This window comes from Xiphophorus maculatus, chromosome 24, assembly GCF_002775205.1.
Source record: "Xiphophorus maculatus strain JP 163 A chromosome 24, X_maculatus-5.0-male, whole genome shotgun sequence".
Taxonomy (NCBI): Eukaryota; Metazoa; Chordata; class Actinopteri; order Cyprinodontiformes; family Poeciliidae; genus Xiphophorus; species Xiphophorus maculatus.
Genome location: NC_036466.1, coordinates 663,122 through 681,538, shown reverse-complemented (window position 1 = coordinate 681,538; position 18,417 = coordinate 663,122). Strand labels below are relative to the sequence as shown.

The window sequence follows — 18,417 nt, the reverse complement described above, 5'->3', positions numbered from 1 at the left end:
ATATATCAAATATGACTTAAAAGAAATTTGAGTTCATAACTGAAATTGGACCTCTATCTCTTTAAGCCTCCTGCTCTTTCTGAAACTCCTCTTTAACCATTTAACAATGTATTTTTTTCTAGTGGCGTTTCACTGAGACATTGCTCCTGTAATGAGCTCAGCAGGTGAGCAGTTCCACCAGGTGTTTGCTCATTTTAATGTTCAGCAGGTCGTTGCCTCATACAAGAGTTGCAGTTTTGAGTTTTGTAATTTCAGTTTGGTCTTTGTGGACTACCTGGCATGTTTGGGGATTTCTGAGGAATGACTGGTCTCAGTGGAATGAACCACCACATCCTCCCTAATATATCCAATACTGCACTGCATTTGGGTTTTGATGTGCAGCATTAACAGTAGATGATTGTAGCACCATACAGTGAACACCCGTCACTTAGAGTCTTTGGGTGGGGAGACTTTTCTGTCATCAATCAGTGAAGTCTCACTCACCTCAGCAACAACCCTAATATCAATGCACCCTAGAAATACACTCCATTCATTGCAACATTTCACATCACCATAGACATTGGTTGGTCTTGCTGCCAGGGATTAATGGAGGCTCTGGGTTGCTACGGTGGCAGAGTCCTGACATGGGTCAGGGGGGCCAGGCGCCTCACATCTCCCCCTGCATCTCTTTGCCATGCTGGATGCTGCTGCTGTGCTTAGCAAGCAGCTGACGACTGCCCTGGGGTGGTGCCTCGTGTCTGTCTGCCTGGGGTTGCTGTGTCCTTCCCGGGTCGAGCCCACCCGTCCTGTGTGTTACAGGCCTTTCACCTTTTACACCACTCTAACAACTGTGCACCTCCAGGTGACAAACTAGCTCACATACAACCACTCAACACAAACACAATAATTAGAGAACACACACACGGACACACAGTATAATCTAAATGGCTGACACTAGAGTCTTGCTTTAATAAAGTCACACAGTTAAGATTCCATTTTGAGTTATTGTTTTTTTTAGAAACATGTTATGAAGCAGTGTTCTTGATTTTTCCTGTGAGGGTCTATATGCTGTCCTTCTTAGTCCCTTTCAGTGTTAGACATACATATTTATAATTACCTGTTTCATGTTGGCCTACTTAAATCACACACTCAACCAGCACACTCACCCCAGCAGGCCTTGGCTATGTTTTCAGGAAAGCACGGCAGATCAATGCATTTTACATCTGCAGTGGCAATGAATTACTCGTGTAGCTCCCCTGTGGTCTCACCTATACCTCTGCAGAGGAACCACACAGCACTGCAGACGAGCCCTACATCTTTGTCCTGGATTTACCAACAATTCAGTTTGGATTTATACCTTCTCAAGGCAAGCACAATTAAAACTGTAATGGTGAAATTACTCACATCCACAGATTTTCACTTAGTTCTTTATAGATTTATGAAGATGTTCTCTTTTCTTCATTCTTCTCTTCTTAAGATATGAAGTCTTAGCTCTTGGCCAAATGATGGCTATCTGTACATGTTCTGTCAGCTGTCAGTAAAACCATATTGAGCAGGAAGAAGGTCAGTGTCAGCTGTAACAGCAGTGGTAGTGGTGAGGGCAGACAAGCCTGCAGCGAAGCACTTTACATAGATTCCATTAACAGCCAGTTTTATTTGTCCTGCTAACAGCAGAAAATGCTGAAAGCAATAGAAAACTCAGTTGGTTCCCCTTGAACAAGCTCCCAGCCCACCTCAAACACCATCCACTCCCTCTCTCCACCCCTCTCTCCCATATAAAGATGAGTAATGTGTGCAACATACGCAGCCACTGGAGGAATATATTATCCCCCCGGCCCGGGTGGCAATGATAAATGTCCAAGACCAACTCAGTGCACAGTCACCGAGGCAGCTCTGTAGAGCTGAGAGAGTTCAGAGAGTGAGAGGCACAGAGACAGTGTGGGAGAGACAACGAGAAAAGCATTTAAAGCACAACGTTTTATTTTCCTTTAAATGGACTCCTCAATGACGGGACTGGAGCATGGCAACCTGAGCCCACCCAGGACTCATAATAAAACACCAAACCAGCCTGTAGCAAACATCTGTAAATTCATGTCAGTTTGCATGCTTTCAGCTTCTCTGGTTTTGAACCTCGTCGTACCAGGGATGGAAGAGCTTGATTTATTGAGGTCAGATCCAAACTACTCCTCTGAAAGAGGCTCTAATTTACTCTAATTGCATTCAGACCAATTTTCCTTTGGTAGACAATGCACAATTACCCAAAGTTGGTCCTTCTGATCCAAATAAACGCAGCTCATGTAAGGCTGTATAATTAGCACAAATGTGAAACTGGTTTGAACAATATTCACTTTGAATCACGTCCAGCTTTAGCTCAGGAGTTAAAAAACGAAGGTAGAAAGTGCAGTTTCTGACTAATGAGATTTAGAATCAACTGAATGCCTAAATCTAAGAAAGTAATAAAAATAAAAACACCGATGTATAAATGGATGTTTTCAAAAGATTTAGGTTTTTATGTAGCACTCAGAAAATAATGTAATAAGGATGCAATTTAGTGATATTCAGGGTGGATTTAAATAGACTTTAAAAGGCTGTTAGTTTTTAAATCACTGAACGGCTCAGCACCACAATACAGTAAAGATCTGTTGTTGTATCAACCTACCAGACCTCTCAGGTCTTCTGGTTCTGGTCTTCTCTGCATCCTCAGAACCAGAACCAAACGTGGAGAAGCAGCTTTCAGCTTCTATGCACCACAAATCTGGAATGACATTCCAGAAAACCACAAACCTGCTGGAACACAGAGGACTAAAAACCCACCTGTTTAGAGTTGCTTTTGAAAGATCGTAAATGGAACTTTGAATGTAATATTTGACGTGTATTTCTGATTTTGATGACAACACTCAACAAAATGTAATTTTTATTGGTATGTTGATTTTATGACTTTGTATTTTTTGTTTTTATTATGTAAAGCACTTTGAACTGCCTTGTGCTATACAAATAAACTTAAACCATGTCTGTTATTTTCATTCACGAGCGACATGTTGGTGAAATTAAATGTTTGACGTTTTAGTAAATGAGAGCTAACTGTGCCTGGTCTTTATGTCTTCTTCTTTGATGGACTGAATTAGGCTGAGTAGACTTCCTTATCCTCTCCGTCTCTCTTAGCATGTGACTCTACTGATGCACTCCAACTAAAGAAATAGGCACAAGCAGTCAGTTTGCCTGTTTGTTTGATGGAAAGCTAGCAAATAGTTTTGTTTGAGCCCACAGATGCCTGCAGCAACCATCAGATGCCGATCTGTTAGAGGCTATGACAATTTAATGGCACTGCTCTTGTTTTATGTGCATCTGCCTTTTCAAGGTTGTTCCTGCCGCCCACCCTGTTCCGCGGGGGCTTGTTCTAATGTGGAACTGAATGACAAACAGGAAGTTATTGACACCACTGTGCTGGCCAGCCTCTGTAATTAGCAGGCATTGGTTAAAGCGGGGTAAATCGGCCCGGGGCTCTGACCTCAGATCCTCCCAAGGCTTACCATTAGCACCCATCAACCCATCCCCCCTACCATTACACCCCAACCTCTGACTCTGCCATTTTGGTTACAGGTGAGGAGTTGAGGAATAGAGGCAGGGCTTTACTAAGCCAGGGGCAACAACTCAGAGTACAGCAGACATTCATAACCTCTCTGTGGGTTGCTCAGGACTTCTTGTCCTTAGTTTTTATTCTGTAGAAAAGGAGAATTATGTACTCTTCCTGCCTCGTGGCAAATCATCCTTTGATGATTTGTGCCAGACCTACTGAGGTGCTTCATGTGTATTACAGCAAACAAATATTTTTGCACCATCACCAACAGGAAGAAGGATTAATATTTTGTATGCACATAGAAGATCTAATTTAAGACCAATAGACACAGTCCAGGGAAATTATTTTTTTTGTTCTTGTTGAATTTTGTGGTACTTTCTGTATGAGAGAGTGTTGAAAACAATCGGTTCATTTCTGTTTTCATAAATCCAATCTGTGTTTGAAATAATTTAGTTCCAGCATACAATTATCAAGTTCAAGTTTAATGTGTTGGTGTAATTCAGTTTGAAAGCAAGAGATGATCAAATGCAGCAAAGACTAATTTGACAAATTGAATCTGAACAAACACAAAGCAGATGTTAGCTTTAGCATCATTAGCGGCTAACCTTTTAACCATTTGTGGTTTTCTATTTGTGCTTACTGATGTTTCATGTACTGTGTGTGGCAATTTCTCTTTTCTAGCACAGTGGTGAACCAGATAATTCCATCCACTGTAAAAAAAGACATTAGCTTGACACAGTCTGACTGCTGGAGCTGCAGTGTTCACAGAAAAATAAATTCAAGATGGTGGAAAAAAGAGAGGAAAAGCAATATTTTATAGTATGCAGATGTCCTCAGGGACATAGACTTTATTTTTTGGAGACATGTCCTGTAGTCTGATGAACAAAAAGTGAAGTGTCAAAATGACAATTTTCACATTTGGAAGACAAAAAGGGAAACTTAAGCATGGCGTCTTCATCACTTAGCTGAACTGGTGAACCTCAACTAGTGATTCAGTGTCAGACTAAATGGAATTTGTTCTCTTGTTTGTCATCAACCACCGAAATCTATAAGAAAGATTGTTTTAGAAATAAACACCTGTTTCTTTCCAGTGAAATTGCAAATTATAACCAGCAAATATTAAAGCTCGGTTTCCTCATTTTGGATATTTCATACTAACAGCTCCCAACCTCTGCTTTCGATTTACAATTTTCACTGGCAGAGACTTCCATCCTAAATGACATTTGAGAGATTTCTGAGCTGGCAGAGCCGTGGTGAATGAATTTGTTCAGGAGTTGGTTTCAGGTAAAACCAAAACTTGCTGTAGTGCAGTGAGACCAGGCCTCAGAAACCCTGCTCTGATGTTCCTTCCCTTTCAACCCTGCAGTTCAAAGAGTGAGGTGAAAAAAAGTTACAACAAATGCCAAATATTGAGTGAATTCTTGGTAAAAATGCTAGTGCCTCCTTTGCTCTCAGATTTGGTACAAACACTTTTCACTTGGAAGTATTTTTTCCTTCCATACTCTGATAAAAAATTCTCTCATGTTTTGAAGATACCAGATACATATTTGCTAATCATCCTGCTTAATCACAACCAGAGAGTTTCATAAACAAGGTTTTCATCTGCCATAATTGCCATATTCCCAGTGCATTACACAAATAACAAATGGAGCAGAAAGAACAGACTGATGTAAGGATTACAGGGTTTAAACCATGATGTGCTCATCAGGATTTGTTGGAGGAACTCAAAGTATATTTCTAACACCATCTGTCCTTTAAGGTACTGGATACTTAAGTTCCTGTTAGATTCAACAAAATGTCAAAATCATTAATCATCAGATTTTTCCTATATTTTCAATGGACTGGTTTATTTATCACTGACTACCAACACATCAGATATTAGCAATACTGAACATTAAATATATGATGTTGAAACCAAAGTTTAGTGTTACTGACTAGCTTTTCTTGCTTGAGGTCATTAGAGCTACTAAAATCATTTCTACGGATTACACAATTAGAAGATTATTTAGATCATTTAGATAATGTATTCTTAAAATTCAGAATTTCTGTTTTTTACTACTTGGTAGAATTGCCTTTTAAACTGAAAATGTTTCATTTCATAAGTTTTTCACTATAGTTTGCTGGAATTTTGGCCAGTTCCTGGTGGGACTGGAGGCCCACGCACCTTTTCAACTGAGACTGAGATCCAGTTGTGATGGATCGACATTTTTGTCCTTAAACAAACCCCTTTGTATTTTATGGTGCTTTGTGACATTGTTCAATTGGAATTGTTGTTTCTCTCTAAACTTTAACTTCCTGCTGATTTCTTGACATATTGCTTCAATATTTCCATAATATAAGATGAGGGAGAAACTCACTTTCTATTTGTTTCATGTTTTGGTTGAATTTTTTGTTACAATTTTATCTATTGTTTCTCCATGCTGCCATCTACTTAGTGAAGTGCACCGGTCCCTCCTGCAGCAACAAAGCCCCAAACCAGAGTGCTTCACTCTCACTTCAACAGTCAGGAGCATCAAATTAAATGTGTGAGACTCAAAATGGATGTCTCCTTCAAATGCTGAGTAATGCTATTTTAATCATGGGGTTCTGATAAGATGCAACATTGTGTGTGATTCTATCCATTTTATTTAAGAACAAATGTTGGGGTGTTTTAATTTATTCCTCATCAGAAAAATTACATGTCTTACAATCTGCATTTGTCTAAATATGTTGTAGATGCTTGTAGTTTGTTATATTAATGTGTAAATAAAGCAATAATAAAACCTTTGCAAAAAACTAACAGCAACCCAAAAATATATAGTTATAATAATAATAGTTTATTTTTACAAACTTAGAATATACCTCACTTTAAGTAAATTGTGAACACAATCTTGGCCAATTAACTTCTAAATGTAGTAACCTTGTTTTTTTTTTTAGTCTTTTTCTGATCTGTGACTTCTTCTCCTCAGATATTCATGATGAGAATGGATTAAAGCCCGTCATGGTTTACATCCATGGAGGCTCTTATCTGGAGGGAACCGGCAACATGATCGATGGAAGCATCCTGGCGAGCTACGGGAACGTAATCGTCATCACAATCAACTACCGGCTTGGAGTTCTGGGTGAGTCCACCAGTTAGACTTTAACTGCACCAATTCAGACACATTCAACAACGAGTCGACGTTTGATCCTACCTAAACCACAGTGGCATTGTTTGTAAGGAGGAGTTAAATAAGAACCATTCAGGTTTATTTAAACTGGAATACTTAGTGTTTTATGGGCAGTTTCAGAGGCTTTTTGTTTCTCTACAGTCAATGAGATATTTCAGTTCATTTCAGTTTATTTTGATTAAAAGATTCAAATATACTCGCCTCAAAGCCAAAGTTTAAAACAACAAACACTCTCCATGATCTACCTGAACATCATTCATTTCATTTTACCTTTAAACAATGTTACCTCCTTATAAATTTAAGTTCTCATATCAAAGGTCTTTGCTAAACTAATAGAATATTTTATTAATTATGAACAAAGAATGTGAACTGCTCACATCTGTACCACAGATCTTTATTTTATGTTTGTTTTCAATTTTTTATATATTTTTTTTATTCTTCTATTCTTAAATTCATTCTGATATTTCGGATTTCTAACAGCCTGTAGATACAGTGAGAAAACAAATATTAGTCAGTGGATTATTATAATTGTTTTGTAATAAACTAAATATTGAAATGCAAGTCTGTCAGTTACTGAACAGTGGATTGTTGATTCATCATAATTTAAGAGCTTTATCATTCCTATTTGCCTGTCTACAGTTTATCTAGGCGCAATGTGTTGCCATCAGTATGTGATTTATGGACAAAAACAATGTGAGGTATTATGCAACCTTTGGTTGTGTTTTTGTTTTGTGTAATACTTAAATACATCTAGATATATTGAATATATTTCTTCCAGATTTCTGGTGAGCCTATTCAAATCTGTTTCAAATTTGGGTCCAATTTCAAGAGGCCTCAAATGGTTTCAAATTCAAAAATAAAATGCAATGTGGCCACATTTCTTGAAACCATTATATGCACATATAAACATGATGAGAATGTCCAGTCATCGTATTGCTCAAAAAGCTTCTGGTGTGACATGTGACCCCAGAACAACATCAATCCTGTGAAGGTGCTGGTGACAGAAAAGCAGAGTTATTAATTATTTCTCCTTTGTAAATGTTTCCCATGTTGCCTTTCTGCACTTCATGCTGCTGCCTCACATAAACAGGAGCAGCTGATGCTCTGGAGACTCCCACACAATATGTGCATGCAAAATCTGCTTTGCTCTTGCTATTCCACTTATACGTGGGTACTGCTCCAGTCTATCTCTGTGGGAGTCAGTCTACTCTGGCTCCACTTGATATAAATTTTGTGAGTGTAACAGGGAGAAGCCCTGTGTTCATTTCCATAGTAAGGAAACCACTCAGAAGCCTCTCACGCAAAGATAAAAGTTACATTTTTTGTTCAGTTGACAAGACAAATGTATTCTTGCATTCAGTGCCAAAGCAACAGGTCCTCTGCAGCAATGAATGCTTTTCTTCCCTTCAACTATAATACTAGTACACATACATTCTGTTTATCTGCATTGTTTCCTTCTTGAAATTATTTATCTGTGATTCCTTCACTGTATGAATTCACTTCATTGTCTCTTGAAGTCAAGCTGCAACTCATCCAAATGCACATGCCTCTGCAGCGCCGGCGCTCTGCTTACCATTCGTTATAAGGCTGAGCTGTCTGCACCAGTCACTATATTTAGTTGCAGGAGAGCCAGGGGGGAAAGGTGTGCAATGCAAAGAGGGAGGAAAAGATATGAGGAAGAAGAGAAAGAAAGAGAGAGAGGAAATGCAGATGAGTATCTTACATCAAAACAAAAGAGGGGGATGGGAGCAAAGACAGACAAAATGGAGAGGAATCAACTGGACTCATAACAGTTTTGATGCAACATTTTTCACGTGGTTCTGTCTGAAGTTATTGTTCTAGTGTCAGAAGAGTGGCAAACCTTGTATCTATATTAGATGCTGGTCTTCTGAGCAATACTGTTGAGCTTTGCCAAATCATTTACAGAGCATCTTAATTGTGTTTGCTGAAATGATGGATTTCACACACACAACCTCAGCTGTAATGAGGTTCTTTTTTTGTGCTGGTAAGATCTGGTAATAACCCAAATCAATCAGAACTCCTTTGACCTCAATTCCATTATGAAATCCATTTGGTCTCCTCACTCTGTTCTTCCGTCGGTGTGGCAGAGTGGTTCACTAAGACATCCAGCACAATACTTTGGAGGAAAAGACAAAGTTATGAGGGGTGTTGGCTCAGATTGATCACAGTGTCCTTCTGTACTGGTCAAGCATGTCCCTGCATGTTAAAGGTCTGATTTAAGGTTTAATATCTTACCTGAAGTAGATAACTCACTTCTTTATCCTGGTGGATGAAGCTGAAGCCAGTTAGAAAAGTCTGAAACCTAACTGGACTTCTACTGGCCTAAAACAAATCAGTTTGAGCTGTCCCTTGTCTCAGTTCATATTTGTGATTTTATGAACAGAATGTCAAAGTTTAGTTATGAAAAGGAGAATGACAGGCTTTGGAGGTGATACCATATGGTTCACCTGCAAAGCCTGGCAGCCAAAGACTAAGTCACTGGAGGTAGAGACGATTTTCTGAAGCCGGAGACGTGACATGAAGAAGGTAGATGGCTTCCTGCAGCCTTGAGCGATGGGTAGATATACTGGCCCCTAACCTGCTGTAGTTTCTCCATTGCTGTCAAGCTGAAGGAATAAAGTGAAGTGGCCCGCTCAAATTCAAACCTTCACCTATGAAGAAGAACCAGAGAACCTATCGACTCGCAGTAGCTGTGTCTCCATTAACCACAGAATTGTGCAATTTGAAATTGAAAAAAAAATTGCTTAATGGGAACAAGTCAAATTTGAAGAAACACGTTTTTTAAAAAAACGTTTTTGAGCAAGGATGTGGTGGTTTGTCATCCATATTGAAATAGATGTATTTTGCAAAACTGTGTTGGAAACACGTTTTTCACATCACACAAAATCAACATGTTACTTCTGGTGAAAACGTCGACAAAGAAAACAGGAAGTAGTAGGAGGATGATGGTGTGCTTTTGTTTTCAGAGCTCTCAGTGTTCATAAAAGTCATGTTATTGACTGAATTGTGAATATGTCTCATGTGACTGTTTACATGAATCGCTGCCATGACTTTTAATGACTTATCGTGTAAACAAGTGTATTTATGTGTTATTTTAATTCAATTTCTTATTCAATGGAAACAACACAAAACTATGTTTTTTCAACAGTAGCAGAATATAGACAAACTTTTGCACACATCTGTAATGGAAACACAGCTAGTGTGTCTCTTTTGAGGTTTTTCTGAGCTTTGAAGCCTGACTGTGGTTAAACATGCTGTCAAATACAAGTTCTTTCTCCAAGTAAATAGGAAATAAGGACTTCAAGAGCTGGAAACTTGCAATCTGCTTTTGACAGTAGTAGCTTTTGGTCAAGATAAAAGTTGACAGTCAGTGCTCTGGATGTGTCCAAAGTCATTCTGTTAGCAGTCTGATTCCTCAGCTGAACTGGTGGATCCAGCATAAACAAAATGAGCTGGACGGCTCCTAAGAGTAAGAAAGTTCTTATGAACATCAGCAAACACAGCAGTTTCCTGACCCAATAAAAATGTGTGGCTGTTGCTATGATTCAGATGATTCAAATAGACGTCTCCAGCTGCTGCTGGGGTGATCGTAGCCTCACCGAGGCCTGGCACGCTAAATGTGTGAACAGCATGACGCCGAACTAAAGCAGGCATCGCACGTTAAGGGCAAGTGAGTTCTGCAGGACAATCAGCTTGTAACTGTGTCAGCGCTGGCAGGGAGAGGGAGGACTGCAGGAAATCATGGGACACTCTTTGGCCTTCTCCACTTTGACCTCACACATGCAGCCAGATGACCGTCAGTGGCTGCATCACTTCCACCCTTTTCCTTTAGATCGCATACAGAATCTGTGTGGAGCCAATGATACAACTGTGCTACTGCAGTACAAGCCAAGGGGGGGCTTGCAAATGCATTCATACTTAGAAAACTTCTTCACACGGTGTCATGTTCTAACCACATAGTTCAATACAATTTAGAAGAATTTTAGATGATAGTGCATTCAATTCTTAAGTTGATGCACTCTTACAATGCATTTCTTCTTGCCATATTTCCATAAAATATAGAGTGATGTAGTAATTACTTGTTAACGGATTGTGAGCTGGGAACAGGTTTTTCAAAGGGTTTGGTTTGTTTAACAGTGCAGTGTGAAAGAAAACTGCACCAGCTGAAAATGGAGCAAATGTTTTGGTTCCCAATCTTACTGAGTCCACCGGACTCACCCTGACCTGAAACACCCTAGCTCTGCTTTATGCGGCTCCACGTCTTCTTGTCTGTTGTCTTCCTGGCCTTCATGATGCTGGTTGATCTCTAATATTTGGTAAACATTTTCTGAGACCAAAAACAGGACATCTGCAATCCAAGTTTTTTACTTCCTTTTTGCTGATCTGTAAGTATACAACCCCACAGTGAAGTAGAGGGTCTTTGGCATTTTCACGTTTACAAAATGTGTTATGAAGAGAGACGTGTCAACATCAGCCGAGGGTGTTTTTAAAGCTAAACCTGCTTCTGAGGTAGTCTGGGGAACCATCGTCCTGTATCAGACAAACACAGGCAGACAGATTCACCAGGTAAAAACAATAGCATCTAAGCTGTTGTGACTGGCAATATTAAGGGAGAGACAGTCGGGTCTTGCATGGTTGCCCTCAGGCTATATTGCACTGAAGTAGCAGCTCTGTGTAAAGAGTTTGGATTTGATCATAGATGGTCTTCAGGAGGTAACCAGTGTTATTTTGGTTAACTTGCTTTTTTACTTTTACAGATTGATTTTTTTATTAGACAACTTTCTAAATCAGATATAAAGTTTGTGTTTATTTGTTTTTTTGTTTATTTTTCCTAGAACAGTAAGAAGCTTGCAGGCTTCATGCAAAGCTGGACAAATACTGATCTAACTCTCTTTCTAAACTGCACTAGTAGAGCAGTGGTCCCCAACCACCGGGCCGCGGACCGGTACCGGTCCACGGACCAATTGGTACCGGGCCGCAAAAGAAATAATGAACTACTTCCAGATCTTTTATTATGAAAATCCTAAACCGGATTTTACCGGTTACGTCTTGCGCGTCAAAATTGAGCCAACTTGCAGCAGAATGAGTAACAAAACAACATCAGAGTACAGTGAACTGTCGCTATTTCGCGGTTCACCTTTCGCGGTCTCGCTGCTTCACGGATTTGCATCGTGCATTGTGTTCTGCATTCTGATTGGCTAAACAATCTCTCTGCTTCTTCTCTACCTGTGTGTTGCAGTTTAATATGTACACGTACGTAAAACAGCTTGCCATATTTAACATAATCGATGGTGGCATGTCGGTTTATAAGAATCTTTTTGCCCAGAAGAATAAAGAGTGACAACAACAACCGATAACTATGTTCTTCTCTAGATAAAACACACCTGCACCTCGGGCTTTAGAAGAAAAAAATGCTACAGAGCGGAGTCAGGCTGCAGCGGCTCAGTCAGAAGAGCAGTGAAATACACGGGAGTCACTATTTGTGCTACTGTACTTTGTTTTGTTTTTTTTCATAATCATTTTTTATTTTCTCCCGTTCTAATCCAATAACTCAGGTCGCGGTGGAGCGGCGCTGATCTATGCAATTCGGGCACGGGAATCCGCTTTCAGTTCATATTAAAATTATTATTTTACAGTACAGTAGTTATTTGTAAAAAATAAAAAAAATAAATTGTTTATACAGTACTTTTTATTTGTTAAACAAATGTTTGGGCCTGTAAAAAGGTTTTGTTCTTTGGTTTCAATGTATTATGGAAAATTTCATTGTATAATAATTGTAAAAAAAAGTAAAGGTTCCTACTTCGCAGATTTCGCCTATTGCGGGTTCTTTTTGGAACGTAACCACCGCGAAAAACGAGGGGGTTAGACCCCCCCCACCCCGGACTCGATACTTACGATGCGCACCCCCCCCACTCCTGGTCCGCAGCAAAATTGCAAAGGGCTGACCAGTCCGCTCGACTAAAAAGGTTGTGGACCGCTTTAGTAGAGCATCAGTGTGTGAAATACTGTATATGGTCTGTTTCTGGGGTTTTGTGTGATCACCCTCATAGGCATCCCGGGTGGGTGGGGGCGTCCGGATCCCCCCAATCTGGGAAAAGTCTAGAATTGACTGTTTATTGTCCCCCCCAATAATGAGATGGGATTTACGCCTTTGATCAACACCATGTGCTGTATGAACGGGAACTGGAATGGACTTGATTAGTTTTTAACATGTTTTGTAGAAACTAAAATCAGAAAAGAGTGGTGTGATTTTATAAACCTGCCCAAATTACCCCAAGATGAATGCAATGCAACAACATATCTTCACAAGTTCTTAAATGACTTGTGAAGTCACTTAAAGATCATAAATTTGTTAATATCAAATTATGCACTGCTTTATGTTTGCATTTATCATAAAATCACAATACAACCCATTCAAAGTTGTGGTAGTAATGTGAAAAAACATCTGGGAGATTTTTTTAAATGCCCCCAAAAATGTTAAATATTATGATGTCATTTGTTTTCAAATTGCCATGAAATCTCACATGTTTTCTGCCCATATTTTTGCCCATATAAATCTACTGCCATAGTCAAAGACTTGATGTCAGAATGGTTCCAAGAGTCCACTCGGACTTTCGCCATTCTTCTTCCCCTATAGCCTACTGCTAGACTTGTGTGGAGACTTCATGCCCCATACTTGTACTTAGCGCCACTTATAGGAATGGGGGAGTAATAACAGCATTGTTCCATTCTTTTTTGTCTTTCTCAGTTTTGTATGAACATTTCTAGAAATCCACAACCCGTGTGAATGGAGCCTTGTTGTTTTCCACCTACTAAAGAATGACATACTTTGTCCTAATTCAAGACTTTGACAACATCAAACTGAATTGCATAAAACTCACAGATAGGCAGCAAACATGTTCTTTATTGTGAGCCCATTTAGAGACAAAGGAAGCAACATTTTTAAACATGTTTTTTATTTTCATGTCAAGAAAAAAACCCTGAATTTATCAAAACATCTCCATAAAAGACAGAGGAAAGAAGCAGAGTTGAAAAGGAAGAAAAGGTTCTGCTGATTAGCACCGACGCAGCAGGACACATTGACTAAAACACACACAGAGCAACATTTGTCATGCAAATGACTGTTTTGCCAAAGCGACAGATGACTGTGTGCACCCTCCTCCCTTTGCCCTCGTCATGTTTCTGGCCAAGACAAACTGCGTGTTCCGCTGGGTCTTTTTTTTCTCCTTCTCAATCTTTCTGGCGGCACAATGTGAGCTGCAGCTGCAGCCCTCTGCCTTTCGGTGTCACGTCAGAAGACATCGCCTCATGGTCTGACTCACAGCTGTGCTGAATAACTGACCACTGGCCGGAGTCACACAGCATTTCTCTATCTTTATCTTCAAACGCTGCCATACATGGCGCTCTGCAGGGAATATCAGATTGGTGACGGCCTCCTTCAGCCCTGGCTGTCCTTGCAGAGAGGGAGGACTCAGACACAAGGTGGACTTTTTCAGAAGATTCAATAAAATATGGATTTAATAGCAGTACAAAACATTAACATCAATCATGTTAATGTTTTGTGAGAAAACATTAGTGCTGTCAATCGATTAAAAAATGTAATCAGATTAATCACACTCTAGCACTGTGATTAATCACGATTAATCACCATGCTTACCTTTGGTAGCTTGAAATATAAAAATGCACATTTTAACCCTTGTGAGATTCTAACATTCTGTTTACTCCCCTTGTCCTACGGGTCAAAAATGACCCGCCATAACAAAAGCCCTAAAATAAAGCAGATTAATTGCATTTTAAATCCAAAATCTATTTTGCATGATGAAACAATCTGATGTTTATCAATTCAGCTCAATTTAATAAACTCTTTATCATGTATTTTTGTCAGACAATTCTAAAAGACGATCAACTGTATTACTCACTTTTTTCTTTTTACCACAAACCAAGTGTTGTAACAATTTCTTTTTTACACAGTAAAAGTTTGTTATTGTAATTATAGAAATGTGAAGTTATTACTTCTGAATTAATTATACTAAAAGGGGAAAAAAAGTCAATAATTAGAAACTTTTTTGTCAACAGTTCATTCCTTTATATTTTTTTAGGAAGTGAATTATAAAAATACCTCTCGTAACACAACAAAACAAGATGTAGCTTGATTTTGTGAACAATTTAACATTAGCTCTTATGTTGTGTCTCATATTTATATGAGATGTTCAACACAAGAACATGTTCTGCTCAACATAAGATGTTGAACTCATAAGATGTTATGTTGAACATCTTCAACATAAGTCAAAGAACATCCTGTCCTTCCCACCCCACAATGAAGATGAAAATCATCCCACGCTAAACACAAAATGTTCAGCACAAGATATTCAAGAAAATCCTCATAGTGTGAAGATGTTCTTCACCATATGAAGATGCTGCTACATTGAACATCTTCAGCAAAAGAATTTGTTCAACATAAGATGTTCAACTTCTCATGCTGAAGATCCCATGTTGGACAGTATGTGCAAACATACAACATAGCACCTGTTAGTGAAACGTCTACTCATGGCGTCAGCAAGAAACCAACCAGATTCAGCTTACCTTCATATCCTCTACACCTAATTTATGTCTGAGATTGTTTTCTGTTGTGTTTGGGAACTTGTGTGATGTGGGAGGTTAGCTGCAGATTGAGTGCAGGTGCAGGTCAAATGCAAATTCAATTCGTACATCAATCCAGTTTATTTGATATGTCTGTATGTGTGTGTGTGGGGAGGGTAAGGGTTAGGTGTGTGTGTACGTGTTGGAGAGAGTTTATGTGGCCTTTGAACTGTTTTTCTGGTGTTTAAATGGTTTTATAATTCACGGGTCCAAAATGACCCAGAAGACAATCCTTGTACCCTAGTGGTGTACAGCCCACATAAACAAAAACAAAGCATCACTTTTTGTAATGACGGGGTCAATCTAGGAAAAGTCATAAAATTTCAAGTTGGAAAAAGATGGTTTAGGGTATTTTTTCTACAGCTAAACATGGTAATGAGTCACTTTTGACTCGCAAGACAACACAGGGGTTAAAAAATGTGACAGAAAACATCTCAGTTTTTCAGGCTTTCATAATTTAAAGAAGCCATTTTGTTTCAAGCGTAAATTAGAAATGTTAATTATCAACTAGTTGTATTCACAATTTCAGTAAGCACATGCTATATTGATTATTTCCAAAAGTCCACCGCTTGTTCCTTTTAAGGTGAAATTTGCTGCTGAGTGCAGCAGTCTCATCTTTTCACTTGTGTTTGCAACTCTGCGTTGCTGACCGCAGTACAAGACTGTACTGCTGTGAGCCACACAACGCTTTTAGGTCAAAATAGGTGATGTGATTATCCTGCATTATGTAATATTAACTCATTCATTTTTTTTAGATTAATTACATGTTAACATTGAAAGCCCTAGAAAAAATGTAAACTTTTACAGGCAAATCATAAAGAAAGTAAAATATACTCCAGTCATTATATACATTCGATACGCTTTATAAAGCTGAAAAGGCAAAAAGCTAATTACCTTAATATCTAGTTGACATATCATATAATTATGGAACAGTGTTGTTCCAGCCCCCATGAAGACTGTGAAATGTTAATTGTAACTTTGTGCAACAACACATTGTTAACTGCTGCGAAGCACAGCTGATTCTCTCTCGCTGCATTGACTCAGAGCCAGAAAAAATATTTTCAATAATATGCTGTAGTCAGATACTTTCTAAATGCCTGAATAATGGATGTTTTTTATATTTGTGTATGACTTTCTTTAAATTCTGAAATGTCCATCAATTTCTGAAGCATTTGGCACAGTAGCCCTTTAAACTGGACAATTTTGTTTTGTTGTTCCTCCTTATCATGCTTCTCTCACTAGCTTACAGGAATATTTAGAAATATATGTAGCAATAATTAGCTGGCAACATGCAATAGGCTAAACAATCTCATAAAGCAAGACATTAAGAAGTCAAAATCTACAGATTGGAAAGAGTAAAAAATCCATTTCTAAGTCACTAGAACTGCCTAAAGCACAATGAGAACTATTATTTACAAATGAAGAAAACATGGAGCAAAGCCAAAATCCCTTTTCACCAAGAAAGAACAGAGTCCAGTGTCATGATTGACCAAAGGACTTGGAAGATTCCATTTTGGGAAAGCATTTTGTTGACTGATGAGGTGAAACTGGATCCTGTTACATAATACTCAGAGTTAAGAAGTCAAACAGTCAGACATGGTGGTGGGAGTGTGATGGTCTCAGCTGCTGCGTTGCAGAAACTCCTGAAGGAGAATTGAGTTTAAGACTATCAGATCTATAATCTGACATTCTCACTGGACAAAAATAGGAACACAGGGAGACAGTTAAATTTCTTACAATTGAACGGTGAACTCTGCCCAGGGACATCTTCTTATCTCTGTCTCTGGACCAGTTCTAACGTGCTCCTTTGCAATTGCATATTTATTACATTGAGGGGTGGTTTAAGTTACAAATCATTTGCATAGAAGGAGCGGAAAACACATTAACACAGCTGTCAACACAGAGTCTCTTCTTAAACAATGGTGCCATCCTGCATTTCCAGTTCCTAAGATTCTCTGGGTCAGTTCCCGTCCCCCTGTGGGTTGTAAACTTCAGTTCTCATGTCCCTCTAGGTCATAAAACGTTGACCCTTAGTCTTTGATGTACTCTCCTGTTAGGTGTCACTCTCATCTCCAGGCCATCTGTCTCCCAATTTGGCTTGCTTCCTGCTGCTAAAGGCACACACACTCCAAGAGCAGACCATAGATTCTTACAGTCCTAAGTATTTATATTTGTAATTAACATAAAAACCTATCAATGACCTTTAGAGCCAGCGTACCAGGGTCATGCAGCAAAAAATAATCTGAAGCAAAACATCAATTCCAGTCTCTGACCTAGTCAAAGCCCAGACTTTAATCTGATATCTGTTTTATTCAGTCATTTCTTTCTCTTTCTGCACTCACAAAGAGCCCTGCTCTGTTGTAATAAAAGTGAAGTCAGTTCTAATTTGCTGTCAGATAAGAAATGTTTGGAGGGTTCACAGCCAAAGGCCACCACAGCATGCCATACCATTACTATAACTCTATTCTTTAAATTGCTTCTGACTATAACACAAACCCAAAACCCAGTCCAGATACACACCTGTTCGTTAGCTGGGAAAATATTCTTAAAATATATTTTAGCGTTCTTCAAACACACAGTTCACCTTTGCTCAGTAGGACCAGAAATCATTCACTCCTTACAAATACAAAGGAGATAGTTTGTTAGAATTGTGATGGGTTGGCAGTGTGTGTACCTGTGAGTATAGAAGAAGAAAAACTACCAACAGACCAAACGGTTAAGACGGTGAATCAATTAATCAAGACACAATTCATCACTCTGCACATGGAGCTTGTGTTCTTATTTCAGAAACACTTATTTCTGAAAATACCAGCACAACCAACTCATTTCAGTAATGACCCAAACCAATTATCAACAGCAGTAAAAATAAGTGCAGAGTTGCCAGCAAACAGACCAGATAATAATCAGAAGTCATTTATTATTCAGTCGGTTTCATGCAGCTACAATAAATTTTAAACAAGCTCCAAAAAGACTAATCATCAGAACTGTTTGATAAAGCTTTAGTTTCAGTTCCAGGAATGGAGATTTTACAGTCATAATTTTAATACATTA

The 18,417-nt window shown here is 38.8% G+C and overlaps 1 protein-coding gene across 1 annotated transcript in view; it reads left to right on the top strand.

Annotated features, from left to right (window-relative positions):
* Nucleotides 1–18,417, top strand: part of nlgn4x (neuroligin 4, X-linked) — a 97,664-nt gene that overhangs the window by 38,850 nt on the left and 40,397 nt on the right. Inside the window, exon 3 of the mRNA XM_005809966.2 lies at nucleotides 6,505–6,657. Coding sequence (XP_005810023.1) covers nucleotides 6,505–6,657 — 153 coding nt within the window. The remainder of the gene's footprint in view (nucleotides 1–6,504; nucleotides 6,658–18,417) is intronic.